Here is an 18,907-nt window from a genome sequence, read left to right as displayed (position 1 = left end):
AACAGTAGCTAGACTAAGATTTATTTATTTACTTAACATTAACATTTTAAAAGATTTCATTTACCTCAGCAACATGGAAGACAATTGAGGGCACTGTTAAAATACTTAAAATCCAGAGATGGTCAGGGCAGGAAAGATTCCAAAGTCACCTCCATTCCTGATGGGGGATGAAGGATTGGTGCCAGGCCTCCAACCTCGGCCAGGCTCTGCCATCAGGCTGAGACAACCTAGAGGTAAGACAGCCTCAGCCTCATCCCCGCTGGGGAGGTAGGGTAGGCAGCCTTACCTGCTCACAACTAAGAAAGAGCTAGATTGTACTGAGGACTGGCTCCTGATGAGTCATCAAGAAGGTCAGTTGGTTCTTTCTTCAGCAGGTGGCTTAGCACCTTTCTGGAGAAGACAGAGTAGTAGTCTGGTGCTAGGGGGCTGGAGAGTAAGGGCCGACATCCAACAAAGATTTCCTCCCTTGTGGTAACCTGCTGTCCCCTCTTTTTTTTTTTTCAACAGCAAGAACCCTGAAATCCAGAGGAGTCGTTAAAGAAACTCCTTCTGGCTGCAACCTGAAAGCATCTCCCACGCCAGACAGGGGCAGACGTGACAAGTCCATCTTCAGTAGGCTTCTTCCTCAATAGGGGAGCAGCCAGAGAAGAAGCTGGTATTGCTGGCCAGAGCTCGTTTCTTTTTCTTCCCTGGAGCTTTATTTTCTTGGGATTCTGTTGGTACGTGTTTCAATCCTGGGAGGCCAAGGGAGGGGGCAGCTGGGGCTGTCTTCTTTAACAGCACCTGCTCCACATCACACATCTCTTTCAGGATCTAGGAAGGACAGAGACAGGTCTGAAGAGATCTCGGGTCGGGGCACAGGCTCTGCCCAGCCTTGCCACTACAAATGCCCAGCACACTGCAGTATGAGGTGTCCCCCAAGACTGGTCTCTCGGAAAAAAAAAAAAAAGGCTCTGGCCTATGCCCGATTCCCACTTCCCAGCAAGCTGATTATACCTCTTCCCCCTTTCCTCCCACTGCACTCTGTCACAGCTAATGCAGAGATGAATGCTAAGACAGTCAGAAATGCCGGCCTTTAGCCCACCTACCTTGCTGTTGGGAGTGGCACAGACAGGGTTAAAGAAGCTCAGTCCTGGGGTAACCTCTGTGGGATCCTCCAGTTTGAAAGAGCCTTCAGAATCCTGGGTCCGCTCAACAGTGCCCAAGCCATCCTGAGAATCAGACAGGTACATTAGGAGTTCAGCCACAAGGGTTACAAAATCAGTCTGCTCCCCTTTAACCAGTGAGGTACCAGCTCTGAGGGCCTCATCGGTCAGTCAAAACAAGTCTTAGGGAGACCCTGCTTGTGGGTTCTTGCTGTTGCAATGCTTGAAGACAGCTTCCGAAGGCAAAGGACCGGGTAGGAGAGCAGCAGAGGGGACATCACAAAGCAGTGTTTAAAAACAAGGCCAAGCCTTGCTCGTTTCTTTGATTCATCTTCCAACCTCTGTAATCTGCACTATCGTTTTTAGCATGTCTACAGGATGTTGTCTGTATTAGTCTTCCTTTCAGAGAAGGGAACTAAGGCCAAGAGTGAAAAGTTACTTAGGTAACAGGGCAACTCTGTGGTAGAGCTTGGATTAGAATTATCGCCTGTTGTCATGGCAACAGAACTGGATTGAGAGTCAGGAAGCCCGAGGTCTAATCTTAGCTGTCATGACCAGCTGCGTAATATTAGGCGAGTCACTTAAGCTTATCTCTGGGTCTCACTTTCCTTCCCTGTATAATGGGAGCATGGGACTAGGTCAGTGCTTTGACAACTGACATCCTAACAGGAAGCCTTGTGTAGAAACAAGTAAAGGGCAAGTTGCTCTGATCGACGTGGGGTCAAACCGAGCCAGGCCATGGTCTTCCGCTCCAGAAGCACGTCCATGGAGCCACTGTAGGACTCCAGAACCAAACTGGAAGAACCACAGGGACAGAGACTCCTGAAGGTCCCCGCTACCTCTACAGTTCTCAGCCTGACCCCCAACTTGCCACGTCAGTCCTCTAATGACTCCCTGCCTCAGAAATCACTGTAGTAGAAGCCCCAGGGCAGAAGTGTTCACATGCAGACGTTCCAGAAATGCACGATGAAGGATCCTTATGCTGAGCTTGCTAGAGTCATCACAGATCACGTAGAGAACTGGAGGAACAAGCTGCTGCCACGGGCACAGGTAGGTGTAAGGCGATCTTTGTTTCCCTGAGTCTGCTCTTCCCGGGAGCAATATAAGGAGGACAGCTCCAACTAACTTGGCCCACAACAGTGACTACTGGAAAGACCGAGTTCCTGTGGGTCTTTTCCTAGAGCCACGGAATAGTTGGTTCCCATGGAGAGGGTCTAAGCACTGATGTTTCAAGATGTCAGGATTAAGCTCCTTCCTGGAAGCTGCCATGTGGCCCTTAGAGCTCCAGCTAAGCCTCCGGACTAGTTTGGTCCTGCGTGTCTATGTGCCTGTAGTTGCCTGCTCTCCTGTTCCTTGTTCCGGCATCAGAAACTGTACCAAAACTTTACAGCCGAGGCTGGCGGTGGGGCAATCTCCTGGGAAGGGCTGTGGTTTCTGAAGGGGCTACGTCAACAAGACTAGCGCAGAGGAAGAAGGACCGAGAAGTGAAATGTCTCTGTTGCAGAGGGCACAAGAAGGGTAGGAAGAGCTGTGCAGGAGATGCCAGGCTTTAGGGTGGTGAAAACTGGTGGGAGGCCCGAAGGGATGGCGAGGGGCAACAGAGCCGGTCCTACCTTGTCTTGCTGGCGGTTCCTACACTTCGAGGGGTCACAGCTGCAGTCCACGCCACAGTCTGACTTTTGTCTCCTGCACCCACACTGCTTGTTCCCACACCAGCCCTTGCAGGAACACTGCAAAAACAGGTTTGGAGAAACACCCGTTACTGAAAGGGCTAGAAGACTAATTTAAAGTGCCTCCCCTTCATTTGCAAGCCTTTTTAGAAAACATGGAAAGTGGAAAATGGAAATGGAAACTTGACCAAGCTTCTTTCTCCTCAGTTCCCCTCTTCTTTAGTGAACGAGTGATGCCCAGGACTACGAGAGGCTGCCTAACCACACGTCATGCTAGACAAATTCATTTTCTTGTTTGGACTGCATCCTTGAAGGACAGACTGGAGGGATACCATAATAATGCAGGGTAGCTGGCAAAGCCTCTCATGATAATTTTATGGTCAAAGTGACGAATTGCAAGGTGGATGGTAGTAGGGTTAGGTGTATTCAAGGGCTGAGTGTACTTGCTCGATATCTTTAGCTCTACCCAGCGGTACTTTCACCCAACTCACGTTTCTGCAGTTTGTTTAGCTATGGCCTGGGTTATGTCCTCAGCAGTTTAATCAATCACTGACAATATGAAATAAAATCATTTACATTTGTATAGCACTTTACAGTTTTCAGAGTCCTTTCATATATATAAATACAAAATCTCATTTGATTCTCATAACTAGTCTACAAGGTAGGCATGTTTTGGGCTGTAACAATGACACAAAACTGGAAGGATGATTAATAAGTAAGATAACAGAATCACAATTCAAAAATATTTTGACAGGCTGGAATTCTGGACTGCAAGTCGAAAGAGAAGTTTTAAGAAGGATAAACAGAAGTCTGGCATCTGGGTTCTCCCCACATCAGCCGTATAAATATAATATGGGGGACGATCTGGCTTAAAAGTAGTTTGTGCAAAAGGAGCCTAAGGATGTGAGGTGTCAGCAAACTCCATGAGTCAACAGTGTGAAATCGCTGTCAACAAGCAATCAGTCAGGCAGAAATTGTCCAAGTTCATCCTTAATTGTGACATCCAGAAATGAGCATCACTTTCTAATTTTGGTGTGGCCATTGTGAGGTAGACTGACACAACACAACTCCCGTGTTTGAAAATCAGGAGAAGCAATTGCTTCACTAGACTCTGGGTCAGTTAGACCCTGTTTGATAGAACGCACCCTATTTTAGGGCATCATAATTTTTGGGGGGTCTATAAAAACATAGAGAACAGTAACAAAATCCCCTTATGTTCTCACTCTTCCCTTAATAACTAAAATACAGATACAACTGAAGCTGCCTACCTATCCTTTCCTGATCCCATTCACCTCCTTCTCTCCCAGGGGCAAAGTCTCTTGAATTAGGTGTTTATTATTCCCACGCAGGTCTTTTTTTTTTTTTAAACCACATGAGTTTCTGTTAAAAAACAGAAGGAATGACCTTACATGTTTTGAAACTTTATATAGTGGTATCTTATTATATAGCACTGTTATAAGTGCTTTTCATGTATTAAACCCACTTAATCAGTAAGTATATTTCCTTGTGCACACGTTCGGGAGTTTAGTGTATGTTATGTGTTTAATAAAGAGGACATTAAACAAAAAAAGACGCAGGTGACCTGTGTTCTAGGAAGCAATGTTGTAAGAGAAATGGTGGAAGAAGGGGGGATAGTTTGGCTTGGAACAAACATAGGTGGCAGAGCTCACAGAATGACGGATTAGAGTCAGACCTCGGCGACCGTCTGGAGCCTGATTTGATGTATGAAGCCCCTCTCTAATGTCCCTGGCCTAATTATCTGAAGCTCTATTTATCGTGAGATGAGGAGAGTTTCTATATAACTTCTGACCACAGGACCCAGTCCTGCCATTTGGAACGATAAGGAATCAGTTTAACCACACTTGCACAGCATTCTTGCGCAAACCCTGAGCATAATTTCCACTATGCAGTGCCCCTCTGTCCAGAGCCTCTCAAAGCTAAATATAACTAGCTTCCTCAACGATCCTCCACAGGACATGGTTTCTAAGAACCCTCACCACCTTGGCCACGCAGCACTTTGTCCAAGTTCATCCTTAATTTTGACATCCAGAAATGAGCATCACTTTCTAATTTTGGTGTGGCCATTGTGAGGCAGACTGACACAACACAACGCCCTTGTTATGGACCCAACGGTCTTGTTCATGAGGCCTAAAAATCACAGTAGCTTTTTTTCCTTTGTCGTATCTTTGTGAATCCATACTGAGTTCACAGTTAAACACAAGCCCTTAAGTCTCTCTCATAGAACAACCATCATTCTTCTGTTAGTTGTGAAGGTAAAAGAAACCACTATAATATCCTTTTTCCTGATTTTGAGATTAATATATATCACTTTAAAAATGTGAAAATCGAAAACATGATTTTAAATATTTAATAGCTGTATATAGTGTTTCATCATGTAAATGTCAATTTATTTAACCAGCCCCCTAGTGTTAGATATTAAGATTATTTTCAAAGAAATTGCTTCTTATTACCAATCATGTTACCATAGATTCCTGCTACATAAACACAATCTAAACCTTCCTGCTATTGACAAGGCTCTTCATGGTCTGGCCCCTAACTACCCCTCTGGCCTGACCTTGACTACTCTCTCCCACTTTTCTTTTCTTTTTTTTAAAGATTTTATTTCTTTATTTGACAGAGAGAGACAGCCAGCGAGAGAGGGAACACAAGCAGGGGGAGTGGGAGAGGAAGAAGCAGGCTCCTAGTGGAGAAGCCTGATGTAGGGCTCGATCCCAGAATGCTGGGATCATGCCCTGAGCCAAAGGCAGATGTTTAATGACTACGCCACCCAGGTGCCCTATCTCTCCCACTTTTGAGTACTCTCCAGCTACCCTGGCCTTTTTGGCCTGTTCCTTGATAAACCAAACCCATTCTTGCCTGAGGTCTTTGCATCTGCTGTTCCCTTTTCCTGAAATGTTTTCCCTCTGGTTCTTTCCCTGACTTGCTCCTTCACTTTGCTGAGATCTCTGCTTAAGTAACTCCTCCTTGGAGAGGCCTCTCCCAAGCACTCTCTTAAAGAACTCTTTTCCTACCCCAGAATTCTCTATGACTTCACTATATTTTCTGTGTATCTCTTATCATCATCTAAAATTACTGTATTTGGTTTTCTGGTCATTGTGCTATCTCTCGCCACAAGAATGTGTTTAGTTTCATAAGGCCAAGGATCTTATCTGTCTTGTTTGTTGTATCCTCAGCACCTAGAAACAGTGCTTGATATAGCTAGGTGCTCACAAAAGGTTTGTTGAATGAATACATCTTTTTATGCACCAGTGACTATTTTCTTGGTATAAATTCCTATGTGTATACTTACTGAGCCAAAGGACAGGAACATTTTTCAGATTTTTGATACATACTTTTTTAAAAAAGATTTTTATTTTTAAGTAATCTCTACACCCAGTGTGGGGCTTGAACTTACAACCCTGAGATCAAGAGTCACATGCTCTACCGACTGAGCCAGCCAGGGGTCCCAGATTTTTGATACATACTTTCAAGTTGCTTTCCAGAAGTACCCCAATTTGCATACCTAATAGCAATAGACAGGAATGCCCACATTAGTCACCCTTGCCAATACTGGACATTATAATAAAAAAAAATCTTGCTTCTTTGACTAATACAGTATAAAAGACAGGCTTCTCTGACATGTCCTAGAAACACCTTACCAAGATAACATTGATCCACTGACTGCAATAGCCTGGGTATGGTCCTCTCACATACACAAATTCATCTAAATGCCTCCAAAACATTCTACTGTCCTGTCAGTGTGTCTCTATTTTAGCTAAAGGGATAACAGAATGAGAGTGGTATCTGAATGGCCGTGCTAAGGAAGAAAATTAGACTTCTACACAGTCATCCCCGCTGGGATGATTTATAGGAGAGTACATTTTAGCTCAACAAGGAACAACCTCCTAACAGTTAGTGGACTACAATGGGCCACCCTAGTGAGCTTCCTAGTACTAGAAGTTTTAAAGCAGACAGGTTAGATAAGCACCCGGTAGTGCTATTATGGAACAGTCATGACACACACGACAGATGCATTCATCACATGAATGCCATTTCACTAGCTATAACTTCCTCCTGTTCTCTTTCACGCCCAGGAACCAGATCAGAATATAAGAGAGGGAACATGACCTTGCCACAGGCATGACCTCAAATATATACATATGTGGTACATGGTGTGCCTGTGCCTGTGTGTGTGTGTGTGTACATGTGTGTGTATCACAACAGCTGACAACCCACCAGCATGTCCCAACACCACAGTTGAGAACCACTCTAATAGACAGATTCTTTATATAGAGTGGGAAGTAGAGCTGAAAGATCTCTGGGGTTCCTTTAAGCCAGTGGTTTTCAACCCTGGCTACATATAAGAAATCTCCGGGGAGCTTTCCAAAAAGCCAGATCCCACCTCAGACCAATTAAATCAGAATATCTGGGGGTGGGGTCCCAGGCTCCCTATGTTGAAAAGCTCCCTGGGAGATTCTAATGTGCAGCCAGGCTTGAGAGCTATTGCTTTAGAGTCTGTAATTCTTCTAGCCCTGATTTCCGAGTTACACTGTGTCTCAGAGACAGATCTGGTAAAAACTTTAACATAAAGAATACCAGACTATGACTCCGGAAGATCCACACATGCAGTCTCCTTTGGATTCCGCTGTCTCTGCCTTTTGTAACTCCTATATCTCTATAAGCCCCAACTGACCAATGTTGACCCACAGGTAGGGACATCTCTATGTCCCTATTCAGCAGGAAGAAGTTACAGAAGACGAGACCTTCCACCCTCAACAACCATAAAGATTTAAGGGTCAAAACTGTTTGGGGGGGATGACGTGGGAAACAAAGGCAGAAGAAAATTATTCAATTTCCTTACTACCTACACCCCACTGACAAGTCCTTGAAACAGGCAGAATGACATTCCTCTAGGGACTGCTAAGTGTAAAAGGCAATCCTAGCCTGACCTCCCCCTCTGATCCTGTAAGTCTACTTAAACATATAAAAATTCCTTCAGAAATTTCCTTTATCTCTAAATCCCCAAGATACATGTTGGCAATCATCCTCCAAGCATATGGCCCACCGATATACATCTGAAGGGTCTCATGACTAAGGTTTTATTAGACGGTAATAAATGACCTTTTCCCAACAATAGCTAGCCCCCTCAAGGTCCTGGAAACCTTGCTTCCACAATTCCTTAGAGACTTATGCTATCCCTCACCCCCTCCCAACTTGAAAGTATACAATGGGCCACTCATGACCCTGGTGCAGCTCTTTCTGCCCATGGGTCCTGCCCCATGCTTTAATAAAATCACCTTTCTGTACCAAAAAACCGAGACAACAACAACAACAACAACAAACCAAACCAGACTATGACAGGAGACTCAGGCTCTGGTCCTATATGTAATACTTGGTACGACCTTGGACAAGTCACTTCATTCAAGTTCATCTCCATTCTTTCAACACTAAGGAAGAGATAAGAATTCCTGCTTCCTCTTATCTGCCAAAGGGGACAAATGGGAATATTTGTAAAATGCTTACAGTGCTTTAATAACATTCCCTGCATGATATTTTATTCTTCACAAAGTATTTTTGAATACATTTTCTTTTAACTACTCAGATACCATAAAACACCATATAAAGGTGTTATTAAAACTCCCAAATTAATTAAAAAAAAACATTTATACAACTTTGACTGTGACTTTGACTCAGGATATCAGTGCTAGAAGGGACGTACACATCATCCATTCCAGTCTAATCCCTTCATTGCATAGATAAGGAATTAGAAGCCTAAGAAGATTAAGTGACCTGTTTCCGGTCATCCAACTAGCCAGTGGCAAACTCAAGACTGGAACCCATGTCTACCTGGCTTCGAAGCTATTACTTTTACTACAGCACATGGCCTGTCCCCCAGCATCTCCTTAGTACATAAAGGAAACATGGTCAAGTGAGGAAGCCTACTTTTTCAGCATTAGCTCTAGCCGACTCATTAGTTTGGTGACTGCTGCAGTCTCCTTTAAAGTCATCTAGTGATAATGCCAGTCCATTTCAGCTGGGTTGGAACAACAGAGAGGACAGCCTTCGTGCAAAGCGTTAAGGTCTACAGCTCATGTGTCTAGGAGCAGTCTGACCAGAGAGCAGACAGTTCTCTGGTATACATAATACACAGCATCCATGAACTTCAAGGTTGCCAAAAGGGAGAAACTAGATCGTGTGCCGATTTGTTCCCCTTTATGCCCAGTCACAGTGTCCTCTCAAGTTATTAAATCAGGGGAAAAGCCTAGAAAAGAATAATCTCTCATGGTTTTTGATACAGATTTTGTCACTGATAGCAAATACTTACTTGCAATTTTTACTAGATTTCTCTATTTCCCTTTTACACGTGGAACAACATTGCTATGATACATACGGTAAGCCTGCTTCAAGCACAAGTAAGCACATATTTGCTTCACATTTGGATACGTCTTCCCAGGGGTTTTAGGTCCTCTACCATTTGTTCCTGTGTGTATTTCTCAACTCTGCTTCCTAACACTTAGCTGACCCTCGTATCTACATTCAGCTCATGCTCTCCACTTGGGTCATAGCAGAGTCCGTAAATGTTTGTTGAGTAAATGAAGAGTCAGACATGTTCTGCACCATTTTCTGTAAGTGTCCCAACCCCCTGTCCCTCTACAACTAAGTCTTTGCAATATGCTATTCATTGTGTCAGCAATGGCCTCCCACTTGCTTCCAAGACCGTATTTCCCTTTCTGTCTTATGATGCAGCAATCGTCATCTCTTTTATGGTATCTTCCTAAACTGTATCTACTTGGTTTGGCTATATAGTCATTCTTTAAAATCCCTCAGTCCATCTCCCTGAGACGAATATGCTGAGGCTCTTTAGTATGCTTCTATTTCTTTGCCTTGTTTTCCCACTAGATTATAAGCTCTCTGAGGCTAAGGATGAGCTCTTAGTCCCACTAAGAACACATGATATGTCAGAGTCCTGATGACTCTTTTCAAATGACTTAATGCCACCACGACCAGCTATTCCTCACGACTTGCTTCGCTCTGGTGTTGCGGCCTTCTAAGGCTCAGTCTCCTACGTGGTGCTCAAGCAGCTAATGAAATCAAGTTAACCTTCCAGGAAGCCTGCCAGGGTCCTTTGTGAACTGTCCTTCTTCAGGGGAATGTGGCCGCAGGGCACGGTTGGGGTAGTGGTGAACTATAGTGCCTGGGAAGTTAATGTTTCAACATAAAACATCTAGGTTTGAAAAATTACGTAGGACTATCATTGTGGAAGTAAATAAAGCATGCCTCAAAGTCAAACTGTTCCTAACCAACCTTAACATGGTGTGTTTGATCTTAATTATTAGCCCTTTCTGTAATTCCTATTGTTCCTTAGCCCAGGGAGCAAAATTACTCTATGAGGCAAGGAAGATAAAGTTCCCATTTAGCTTCTGGTCTGCAATTTTTACTGATATGACCGTGACATGGTAGAAACAAACTGGACTTGGAGTCAGAATATTTGGTTTCGAGTCCTGACTGTTCTTGGTTTTATGACCTTGAGCAAGGTCATTTCCCTCCTGTGGGTCTCAAATCCATCTGTAAAATGCAAACAATAAATACCTCACTGGATTGTTTTTTTTGTGATGAAAAAAGGAGATAACCTATGTGAGAATGGTTTATAAACTGTAAAGTGCTATAAAAATATGAAGGATTATTATGATCACTTTGCAACCAGCCTCAGTGAAATGGTATAGAATACTACCACCCATTCAGACCGCGTAAGAACCTAAAACCAGGAAGAGAGCCATCTTGTGCTCTCAGGCAGCCTTCTCAGCTAGCCCCAGGTTCCATACAGTGCTGGCCCAACAAGGACTCCTCAGTGGAGCCACGGTCTTTGAACAGGATCCAGGGGCTCAGGTGCAGGGCATGCGGGCCAGCAAATTCCCACTGGCAGCAAAGACCAAGGACTAGAACCCCTGACAGAGATGAGAGCTGCTTCCTACCCCTTGGATGTTCTTCTTGGACACCTTCACTAATTTTGTTGGCTTCCATTCCTCGTCATCCCCGTCATCATCCTCATCACCAGCACTGTCCTCAGGCTTGTTCACAGAATGTTCTGCATAGTATTTTAGGTCCTCGATGTCCATGCTTTGCTCCAGGAACTTTTCTTTAAAACGGGAAGGTTTTGGCTAAGAAAAAAGGTTTGGAATAATTACTTAATAAAATTTTACAAACGCACATAGATCAAATCTTCCCAGTAGCTGTTGCTGGCTATATTCTCAGAGCCGAGATTTCAGCCTGCCTCAAATACAGCCCCTTGGCTTTCCCAGTCAGAATTAATTCTGTTGTAGCCTTTGGCCCTGCAGAGCCTTTGAAAGGATGGAAACTGAAGGGGTAGAGACTGAGCAATCTGAGGGAGGAAAGAGGGACTCCTGATATGATGAGATAAGTATCTTTGGATGGACAGCAGAACACTGCTCTTTTCTCCTGTCCCTCCTCAGCTGTTACATAATGTCTCTACATGGCCAAAAGGCAGCCTTCTGGGGAGGGAGAATGCCTATCTTCCTGAAGACTCTACTGTAGTTTGCTTTGGGACTCCAAGGCAAACTGAGATGCTGGAATTTGGGTTTTTTTTTTAAAGGTTTTAATGTTAAGTAAGCTCTGCACTCCATGTGGGGCTGGAGCTCACAACCCTGAGATCAAGAGTCGCACACTCTACCGACTGAGCCAGCCAGGCGCCCTGGGATTTGGGATTTTTCAGTCTCAACCTCTTCTACAAGATGAATTTAGCACACTCACCCCCAACCCTGGCCATATGAAGGTATTACCAGCATGGAGCAGTTTACCTTAGGTGGGACATATTCAAAAGAAGAGTCTGGAGATAGAAGGGTATCCTTAGGAAGATGAGGTTTCTGTCTGCTGGCTACTTGGAGGAGGGTCAGTTTCTGTTTGAAAAGAAAATACATAGTGTATACCGCAGGGCAGCTTCTGGGAGTGTTCATGGCTAAAACAGAAAGATTCTTAAGCTAGCCGAGTTGAAACCAAAGTGAGGCAGGTTAACAGTAAAGCAGGCTGAAGGACTCTCACTTTAGAAGATCCCTATTAGATTCAGAAGAGAGATTAAAAAACGTGTGTTTATACCATTTTGAAACGCACATGACCATATCACACGGACAGTCGACATAGACCTCAGAAATAGAGCCGACTCATCCTACTCGGGGCTGCTCCCAAGAGCCGACCTCAACTGCAACGGGGCTCCCAGGGCTTATTACAAGCAGGTGGGAAGCCGTATTACCTGTTTGATGATTTCGTTCTCTCGGAGAAGCTGCTGATTTTGCTCACACACTTCTCGCATCTTCTCCAGTTCTTCATCCTATTTCCAGATAGTGCAGTGATAGGTGGGGTTATTTTCGGCACTACATGTGGGTTACCAAACAACTCACAGAGATGAAAACAGACTGTTGCCAAGTCGCTGGCAGCAGATGGTTTTTGCACAGCAGGCATTGGCACCCAGAAAAATGCCCGATTCCCACCAGTGCCTAGGTGTCCTGAATGCCACTTCTATTGCCGCGCTCCCGAGCAGTCCCGCCTGCACTCCCAGGCACCATGCGCTCTGGCCTAAATGCTCTCCTTATTCTCTTCTCAAGCCTTACGTCCCTTATTCATTCCCGTCAGGATGCTGATTAAGAGACCCACATGGACAGTTAGCTTTGCTTCTTTCAAGTCTGCAGATGCTTCTGTTTACCCTTCTAAACACAGATGAGGCAGTTTATTTGCTACGCTAATAACCCTGATTAAACTCCCTGACACTTAGGACAACCAGATTCGCAATTCATGCATACGACTTTAACTAGTTTGGTTATGTCTTTGATGGGAGGTGCCAAGGAAACCCTAGAGACTGGTGCTTCAGAAAAAAAGGATTCTAAGTTGGATAAAATAGTGTTCCAACACGCTGCTAAGGGGTGTGGTGTTCCCAGGCTCGGGGAGATATTCAGACCCCAGGCACTTTACAAACATGTCAGGTCTCAGCTCAGAACAGGCTCAGAAAGAGAAAGCTGAATGCCCCGAGGATTCTATGGGATGACTGAACTTTCTCAACCCTTTTAGAGCTCAGGGCTGAGGCAAGGAACCAGGAGGCCTCAAAGTCTGGCACGGAGTACATAATGTCATTTCCGTACCAAAAAGGAGGTTATTCTATGTATGGTTACATTCTAAATACCCCTAAATTGATCAAATAGGGCCCAAAGGCCATAGAGGTTACTATTATAAACCTGTTGGCAGTAGTTACTCTCCGCTGCAAGTACAATGGTATAAACCAGACAGGATTCACAGTCAGGCCTGTGGATCCCATCTCTGGAGACCCGCGCCCCATTATCATACCTGACACTTCAGTGTGCTCAGTAGCTGTTGCTCCTTTTCACTCACAGACTCCTCTAGCTGCTTCTCTGCCATCTGGCTTTGCTGCAGCTGGCTGAGAAGGTACAGCACCTAGAGAAAGACACGACCCAATGGAACCAAAGGAATGAGAGGAAAAAGGAATTCCGGCTTAGTCCAAGCGGTGACCCAGAGGACTCCTCTGACTCAAAGGTACCTATTATCTTTCCTTCTCATGGCTTAAAGGAGTAAGCACAGCCATGGTGTTAATCTTGGTATCAAAGCTGGAGGCTAAGAGCCACTGTGTGTGCCAACTTCAACAAGTAATTTCTCTCTTTTGGGTTCCTGGTTTGCAAAATTTGGAAAAGACGATGCATGGGCTTCTGAAGGAAACCTCATCCCCCCCGCCACTGTCTTTTCAAAACTAACAACAAAGAGCAATGACACTCTGTTTCTCAGTATAACCTCTGGGCTTGCCGGGGCTTACCTTCTCTTGGTGCTGCTGTTCTACCCTGACCAGCTCTGCCTGTAACTCTGTCTCGATTTCAGCAAAATGATTTCGTTCCTCAAACAGCATCTTCTGCATGTCAGCACAGCTGGCCTTGTTCTGTTTCAGGCTGCTTTCAAGCTTGCTGACCTGTATTTTGGAGGAGACCAGCTGGAAGGGATAAAAGAAGATCAGTTTATTTGGAGAATGGCCACCTTTCCCCATTCATTAGGCAGGCAAATGTCAGCTTTCCTGAAATGGACTGCAAAAAGTTCCTCCATGTCTGTCCAGAGTCCATTCTTATTTTTCTATGTCACATGGATTCTACCAGTGAATAGGAACAACAAGGCCAAGAGCCCATATTTCTGTTGAGATCGATCTCTTCGAGCCAGAAGCCATGGCTAAGGTCATTCAATCTCTTGCTCTGTCTCCAGGCAAGAATAAACCGAACACAAACAGTAGCTGACAACTCAAAATTCTAATATTTAAGACTTCCTTCCTTCATTCTGAAGAGGAATCCAAAGGACACACCCTACGGCCAATTATGTCCCATGGCAGAACGTCTGTGTTCGCAAGTTGGAACTAGTAGACACCTTAGCTGGTGATGTAGACCTGGCTCTTCAGGCTAGACTGATATCCTATGCCGGCCTGGTTTTATAGTCTCTACTAGCCCATACAGGGAACATCATAAACACCAGTGTTCACAGGACCAATCAGGATTTCCTACTTGGTAGGACGAATCTACTAACCCAATGCAAAAACGTATAAAGGATAACATCGCTCAAACTTCCAGAGTTGGAGTTGGTATGCTTGTCTCAAAGTGAAGACACCTCAGTCACCACAGGCAATCAACTCCAGTTCCTCTTGTGACAATGTAAGATGATATATTATTTTGAAGTCAGTGAAGATGCACTCTCCTCGAGATAGGTATATGTCAAAAGATGATTAAGTTTCCTCTTTTCTACAGTGGTTCTTAAACTTTTCGAATACACATCTCATAGGTGCTTTAAAAAGTAGTACAGTATATGGGGCGCCTTGGTGGCACGGTCGTTAGGCTCAGGGCGTGATCCCGGCAGTCCGGGATCGAGCCCCACATCGGGCTCCTCCGCTGGGAGCCTGCTTCTTCCTCTCCCACTCCCCCTGCTTGTGTTCCCTCTCTCGCTGGCTGTCTCTATCTCTGTCAAATAAATAAATAAAATCTTTAAAAAAAAGTAGTACAGTATAATAGTTTATATTTAACCAGTGGCCTCCTATGGCATCCTGATTGTTTTCCCAATAATAATAGCAGACATTTATCGAGCACTTGCTGTATGCCAGGCATGACAGGTATCAACTAGCAAGTCATATATTTTTCTACGTGACTGGCCTGTACTTGTTCACACCAACCTTCACCCATAAAACTATTTCTCTAATACTAGTGTCACTGCAGCTTCTACCATGAAAAGTGGCAATAACACTACAACGGTATTCCCAGCTAACATCTTATTCCAACCTATCCAGCCAGACCCCTAATTGCTGGTAGGAAGAGCGATGCTCACCTCTCCAATTAAATATTTCAGGGCACACTTGGCTTCCAGGATGGTAGCAATATTCTCCCAGCGGTGTTTTGGCCTGTCTTCACTTTCGGCATCCAGCAGCTTCTGCTGCAGGTCAGCAATCTGAGCACTCCTTCAAGGAAAGAGACAGTGAGACTTCTGCTAGTATCCTCAACACCAAGGAGGAGAGCTCTTTGGGGCTCTTCAGATAGGTTTATGGATGGAGGTATCAGTGAAATACCATTTGGATAATGACTGAGTCAGCCGGTTAGGATTTTATACAGTCTCTCAAATCCTGAAGCAAAAGGGATCCGAGAGACTATCCAAATTGTTTTATTTTATTAAATACTGGTTGAAATAAATGGGTCATATGGTAGGACTTGGAAAGGTTTGTTTTAGTAGGGCTTCTGTTGCAGTGCATTGACTGCAATGTCACTTTGTCTTGAGGTCATGTAAGTTCAGAGTGTGATATAGTGGCTCAACTATGCAAGAAGAGTCAGGTTGGAGACCTGAAGGAAAAAATGCTCAAATGTACAAGCAGTGGGGCGCCTGGGGGGCTCAGTCGGTTACAAGTCTGCCTTCGGCTCAGGACATGATTTTGGGGCCCTGGGCTTGAGCCCCACGTCGGGCTCCTTGCTCAGTGGGGAGCCTGCTTTTCCCTCTGCCCCTCCCCCCTGCTCGTGCTTTCTCTCTCTCTCTCAAATGAATAAAATGAAATCTTTTAAAAAAATAAAAAAGTATTTTTAACTTTATATAATACTTTTATGAAGTATTTGCTGGACCCAAATACCAAATTGAGACCTATGGCTTCTGCTGTGAGTGGTTATCTTGAAGTACCTACCATAGGACAGAGAAGTTTCTAAGAAGACTAGATACCCTGACCCTGGTTACAGCTTACAGATATTTTCTGATCAAGTGTGGCCTGAAACCAAGGTTTACACAGTATTTCAGTTTCATTAACAGCTTCCTTCTCAAATTTGCTATGTGTCCAGTGGGAGGTAGTATACCAGCATATGCGTAACAGACTGCTATGTAAGGCACTATAAAAGAAGATGGGGACCAAAATAATCTAAGATAGCAGTTCTCAAATCTTAGAGTCTCAGGACCCCTCTACACTCTTAAAAATTATTGAGGACCTCTGAGAAATTCTGTTCATATACATTGTACCTATAGATATTTACAGTATTGAAAGTAAAACTGAGAAAAAATTAAACATTCACTAATTCACTTAAAATAACAATAATCCATTATAATATATTTTATGAAAAATACATTTTCTAAAACAAAAAAATAATTTAGTGAGAAGAGTGGGACTCTTACATTTTTACAAATCTCTGTAATATCTGACTTAGAAGACAGCTGGATTCTCACATTTCCCGCTGCAATCAGTCTTTTGTGATATGTTCTGGTTGATGTTAATAAAGACAATCTGGCCTCACATGGATAGGTAGCTGGACCAAGAAGGAGCATTTTAATAGCCTATTCAGATAACTGAATATTCTTCTTTGAGACCACACTAAAACGCAACAAGTGGTAGTTCCTCAAAAATTAGTTGAAATGTGGCATCTGAAACCATTGCTAACTAAACTTTTCTTACTTTCTTATATTAAAACCTGCTGGTCTATCTTGCAATCTGAATGGATCTTTTACCCACATGTGATTCTGTAACGTATCATTTGGACAATGTTGAGTGACGCAAAGTCTCCAAACGTTAACACATTTCATTATACAATATATATAAAAAAGTAAACAACTGTTAATAGTCACTGCTGGTCTCCTCGGAAAAGTTAAGAAAAACTGTCAAGCTCTTGGGGGCAGATAAAAGTTTTCCAGAATTCTAAGTTTTGCTTGAAAGCTCAATTCTATCTTTAGTGACAAACACTGCCAGTTGTTTTTCTTGAAGTGACAAGCTCACTCTGTTCACTTTTGAGAAAATGCCTGCCAAGTACTCAAGCCTGAATAACCATAGTTTGTCAGTGGTTCTTTCGAATACAACGGATGTTCCATGGAGAAAGAGGCCTATTGAGCTCACACCTCCAACAATTGCACAAGTGCTTTCCCTCTAGACAACCCTAGGACTTGAGCAAAACAGCACAAGTGCTCTGCGTGTTCTTCCTGTCCGGTCACACGGAATACTAAATAGATTTGAACTCAAGGTTTGAAATTTAATAAAATTAAGAATTTGTACTGCTTTATCAAAGCCATTCCTTTTTTTTTTTTAAGTAGGCTCTATGCCCAATGTAAGGGTTGAACCCAAGACCCTGAAATCAAGAGTTGCATGTTTTACCAACAGAGCCAGACAAGTGCCCCTATCAGACCTATTCTTAGGTAAAAGTGATTTAAACAAACAAATGAGCGTGTGTGGTGGTGAAGTATAGAATGACCACTAGTACAGATTGGGGCCCACTGCTTTGATTCAAGCTACTGTATGAGCAGTTTTGTCCACTGTTGCTTTGCACCACCATGGCAAATGTCAATGGAGTAAAAATGGCAAATGATGTCTTAATATTATTATGAAAAGAGTTCTGATTGCTCAGAGACCCCCTGCGGTTGCAGACCATGCTTCGAGAACTCTGGTCTAATATATAGTCCTTTCCCTCAACAAGCTTACAATCAATTTATATTGACAAGACTAATAAATGTAAAAAATTAATAAATATAAAGATAACACACATCCACTGTACCACATATATGACTGACTACTGTAAGTTCTGAAGGCATTTAAAGAGGAGGATTAGTGGGGGATGAAGCGTAAGGGAAGGCTTCTTAGAAGAGGTGAGCCAGGATACTTTAGGATTGTCGTCTATCATATGGCCTTTCCTGTCTCCTCTGACAATTTATGTCCCTCAGGTATTTTTAAAATTTAGTTTATGTCTCATCAACTTTAGGGAAATTGCCTCAATTAAACTCACCTCTGTTTAATTGCTATCTACTTGGCACCGCCTAACATTTAATCATTTAATTACACACAGTGGTGTGCAGGTAAATGTTTCACAACCAGCACTTAAAAAACCAGACCCAACTTGTAGCTTTTGCTAGTTTCTGTGGTATAAATGTGGTAAGCTGCCAAGGGTTTACAACATTCCTGCAATTTTAACAAATGATTCCAACACACTACTGTGTCATTATACAATTTCCACTTGAGAGCAGGGGTGATGCCACCTAGTTTCTGTATATCCCAACTGCATGCACCCAGTGCAGCACAAAGCAGAAACTCAAATGTTGTGTGATTTATAGATGTATCCAAAGATAAACAGCTAGTACGTGTTGCTAGAAACAAATTTAAATGATCTTTAAGGTCTTCTGGGCAATACAATTCTATTATCCTAAGACACTATAAAATCTCTGTGAAAGTCTGATTCCTTCTAGATGTCATAGATATTTAAAAGACAGTGATAGTGATTAGAGCAGCATAATTTCTAGTCTTGGAGCTAGAAAAGGAGAAAGAGAGAATGTTCATTGTTATGTACTTGACTTACTAATCTAATGCTCATGGTAAATTTACTTATATATTATTATATCTACTTTGCTGATGATCCCTAAAGTTCTCTCCCTTCTGTACAGTTGCTCTTTTTTTTTAAAAAAGATTTTATTTACTTATTTGACAGAGATAGAGACAGCCAGCGAGAGAGGGAACACAAGCGGGGGGAGAGGGAGAGGAAGAAGCAGGCTCATAGCGGAGGAACCTGATGTGGGGCTCGATCCCATAACGCTGGGATCACGCCC

The 18,907-nt window shown here is 43.4% G+C and overlaps 1 protein-coding gene across 4 annotated transcripts in view; it reads right to left on the bottom strand.

Annotated features, from left to right (window-relative positions):
• KIF4A (kinesin family member 4A) overlaps nt 1-18,907 on the bottom strand; it is a 108,819-nt gene continuing 89,912 nt past the window's right edge. For all 4 annotated transcript variants that reach the window (XM_034649094.1, XM_002918014.4, XM_019798329.2 and 1 more), the window contains 9 exons: nt 15,185-15,314; nt 13,647-13,817; nt 13,166-13,273; nt 12,081-12,158; nt 11,632-11,730; nt 10,789-10,974; nt 2,759-2,875; nt 1,089-1,211; nt 1-813 (listed from right to left, as the gene is read on the bottom strand). In XM_034649094.1, the coding sequence (XP_034504985.1) occupies nt 610-813; nt 1,089-1,211; nt 2,759-2,875; nt 10,789-10,974; nt 11,632-11,730; nt 12,081-12,158; nt 13,166-13,273; nt 13,647-13,817; nt 15,185-15,314 (1,216 nt within the window). In that variant the 3' untranslated portion in view covers nt 1-609. The remainder of the gene's footprint in view (nt 814-1,088; nt 1,212-2,758; nt 2,876-10,788; nt 10,975-11,631; nt 11,731-12,080; nt 12,159-13,165; nt 13,274-13,646; nt 13,818-15,184; nt 15,315-18,907) is intronic.

The sequence above is a fragment of the Ailuropoda melanoleuca genome, chromosome X (genome assembly GCF_002007445.2).
Source record: "Ailuropoda melanoleuca isolate Jingjing chromosome X, ASM200744v2, whole genome shotgun sequence".
In the NCBI taxonomy this organism is placed as follows: Eukaryota; Metazoa; Chordata; class Mammalia; order Carnivora; family Ursidae; genus Ailuropoda; species Ailuropoda melanoleuca.
This window is presented reverse-complemented; position numbering and strand designations above follow the sequence as displayed.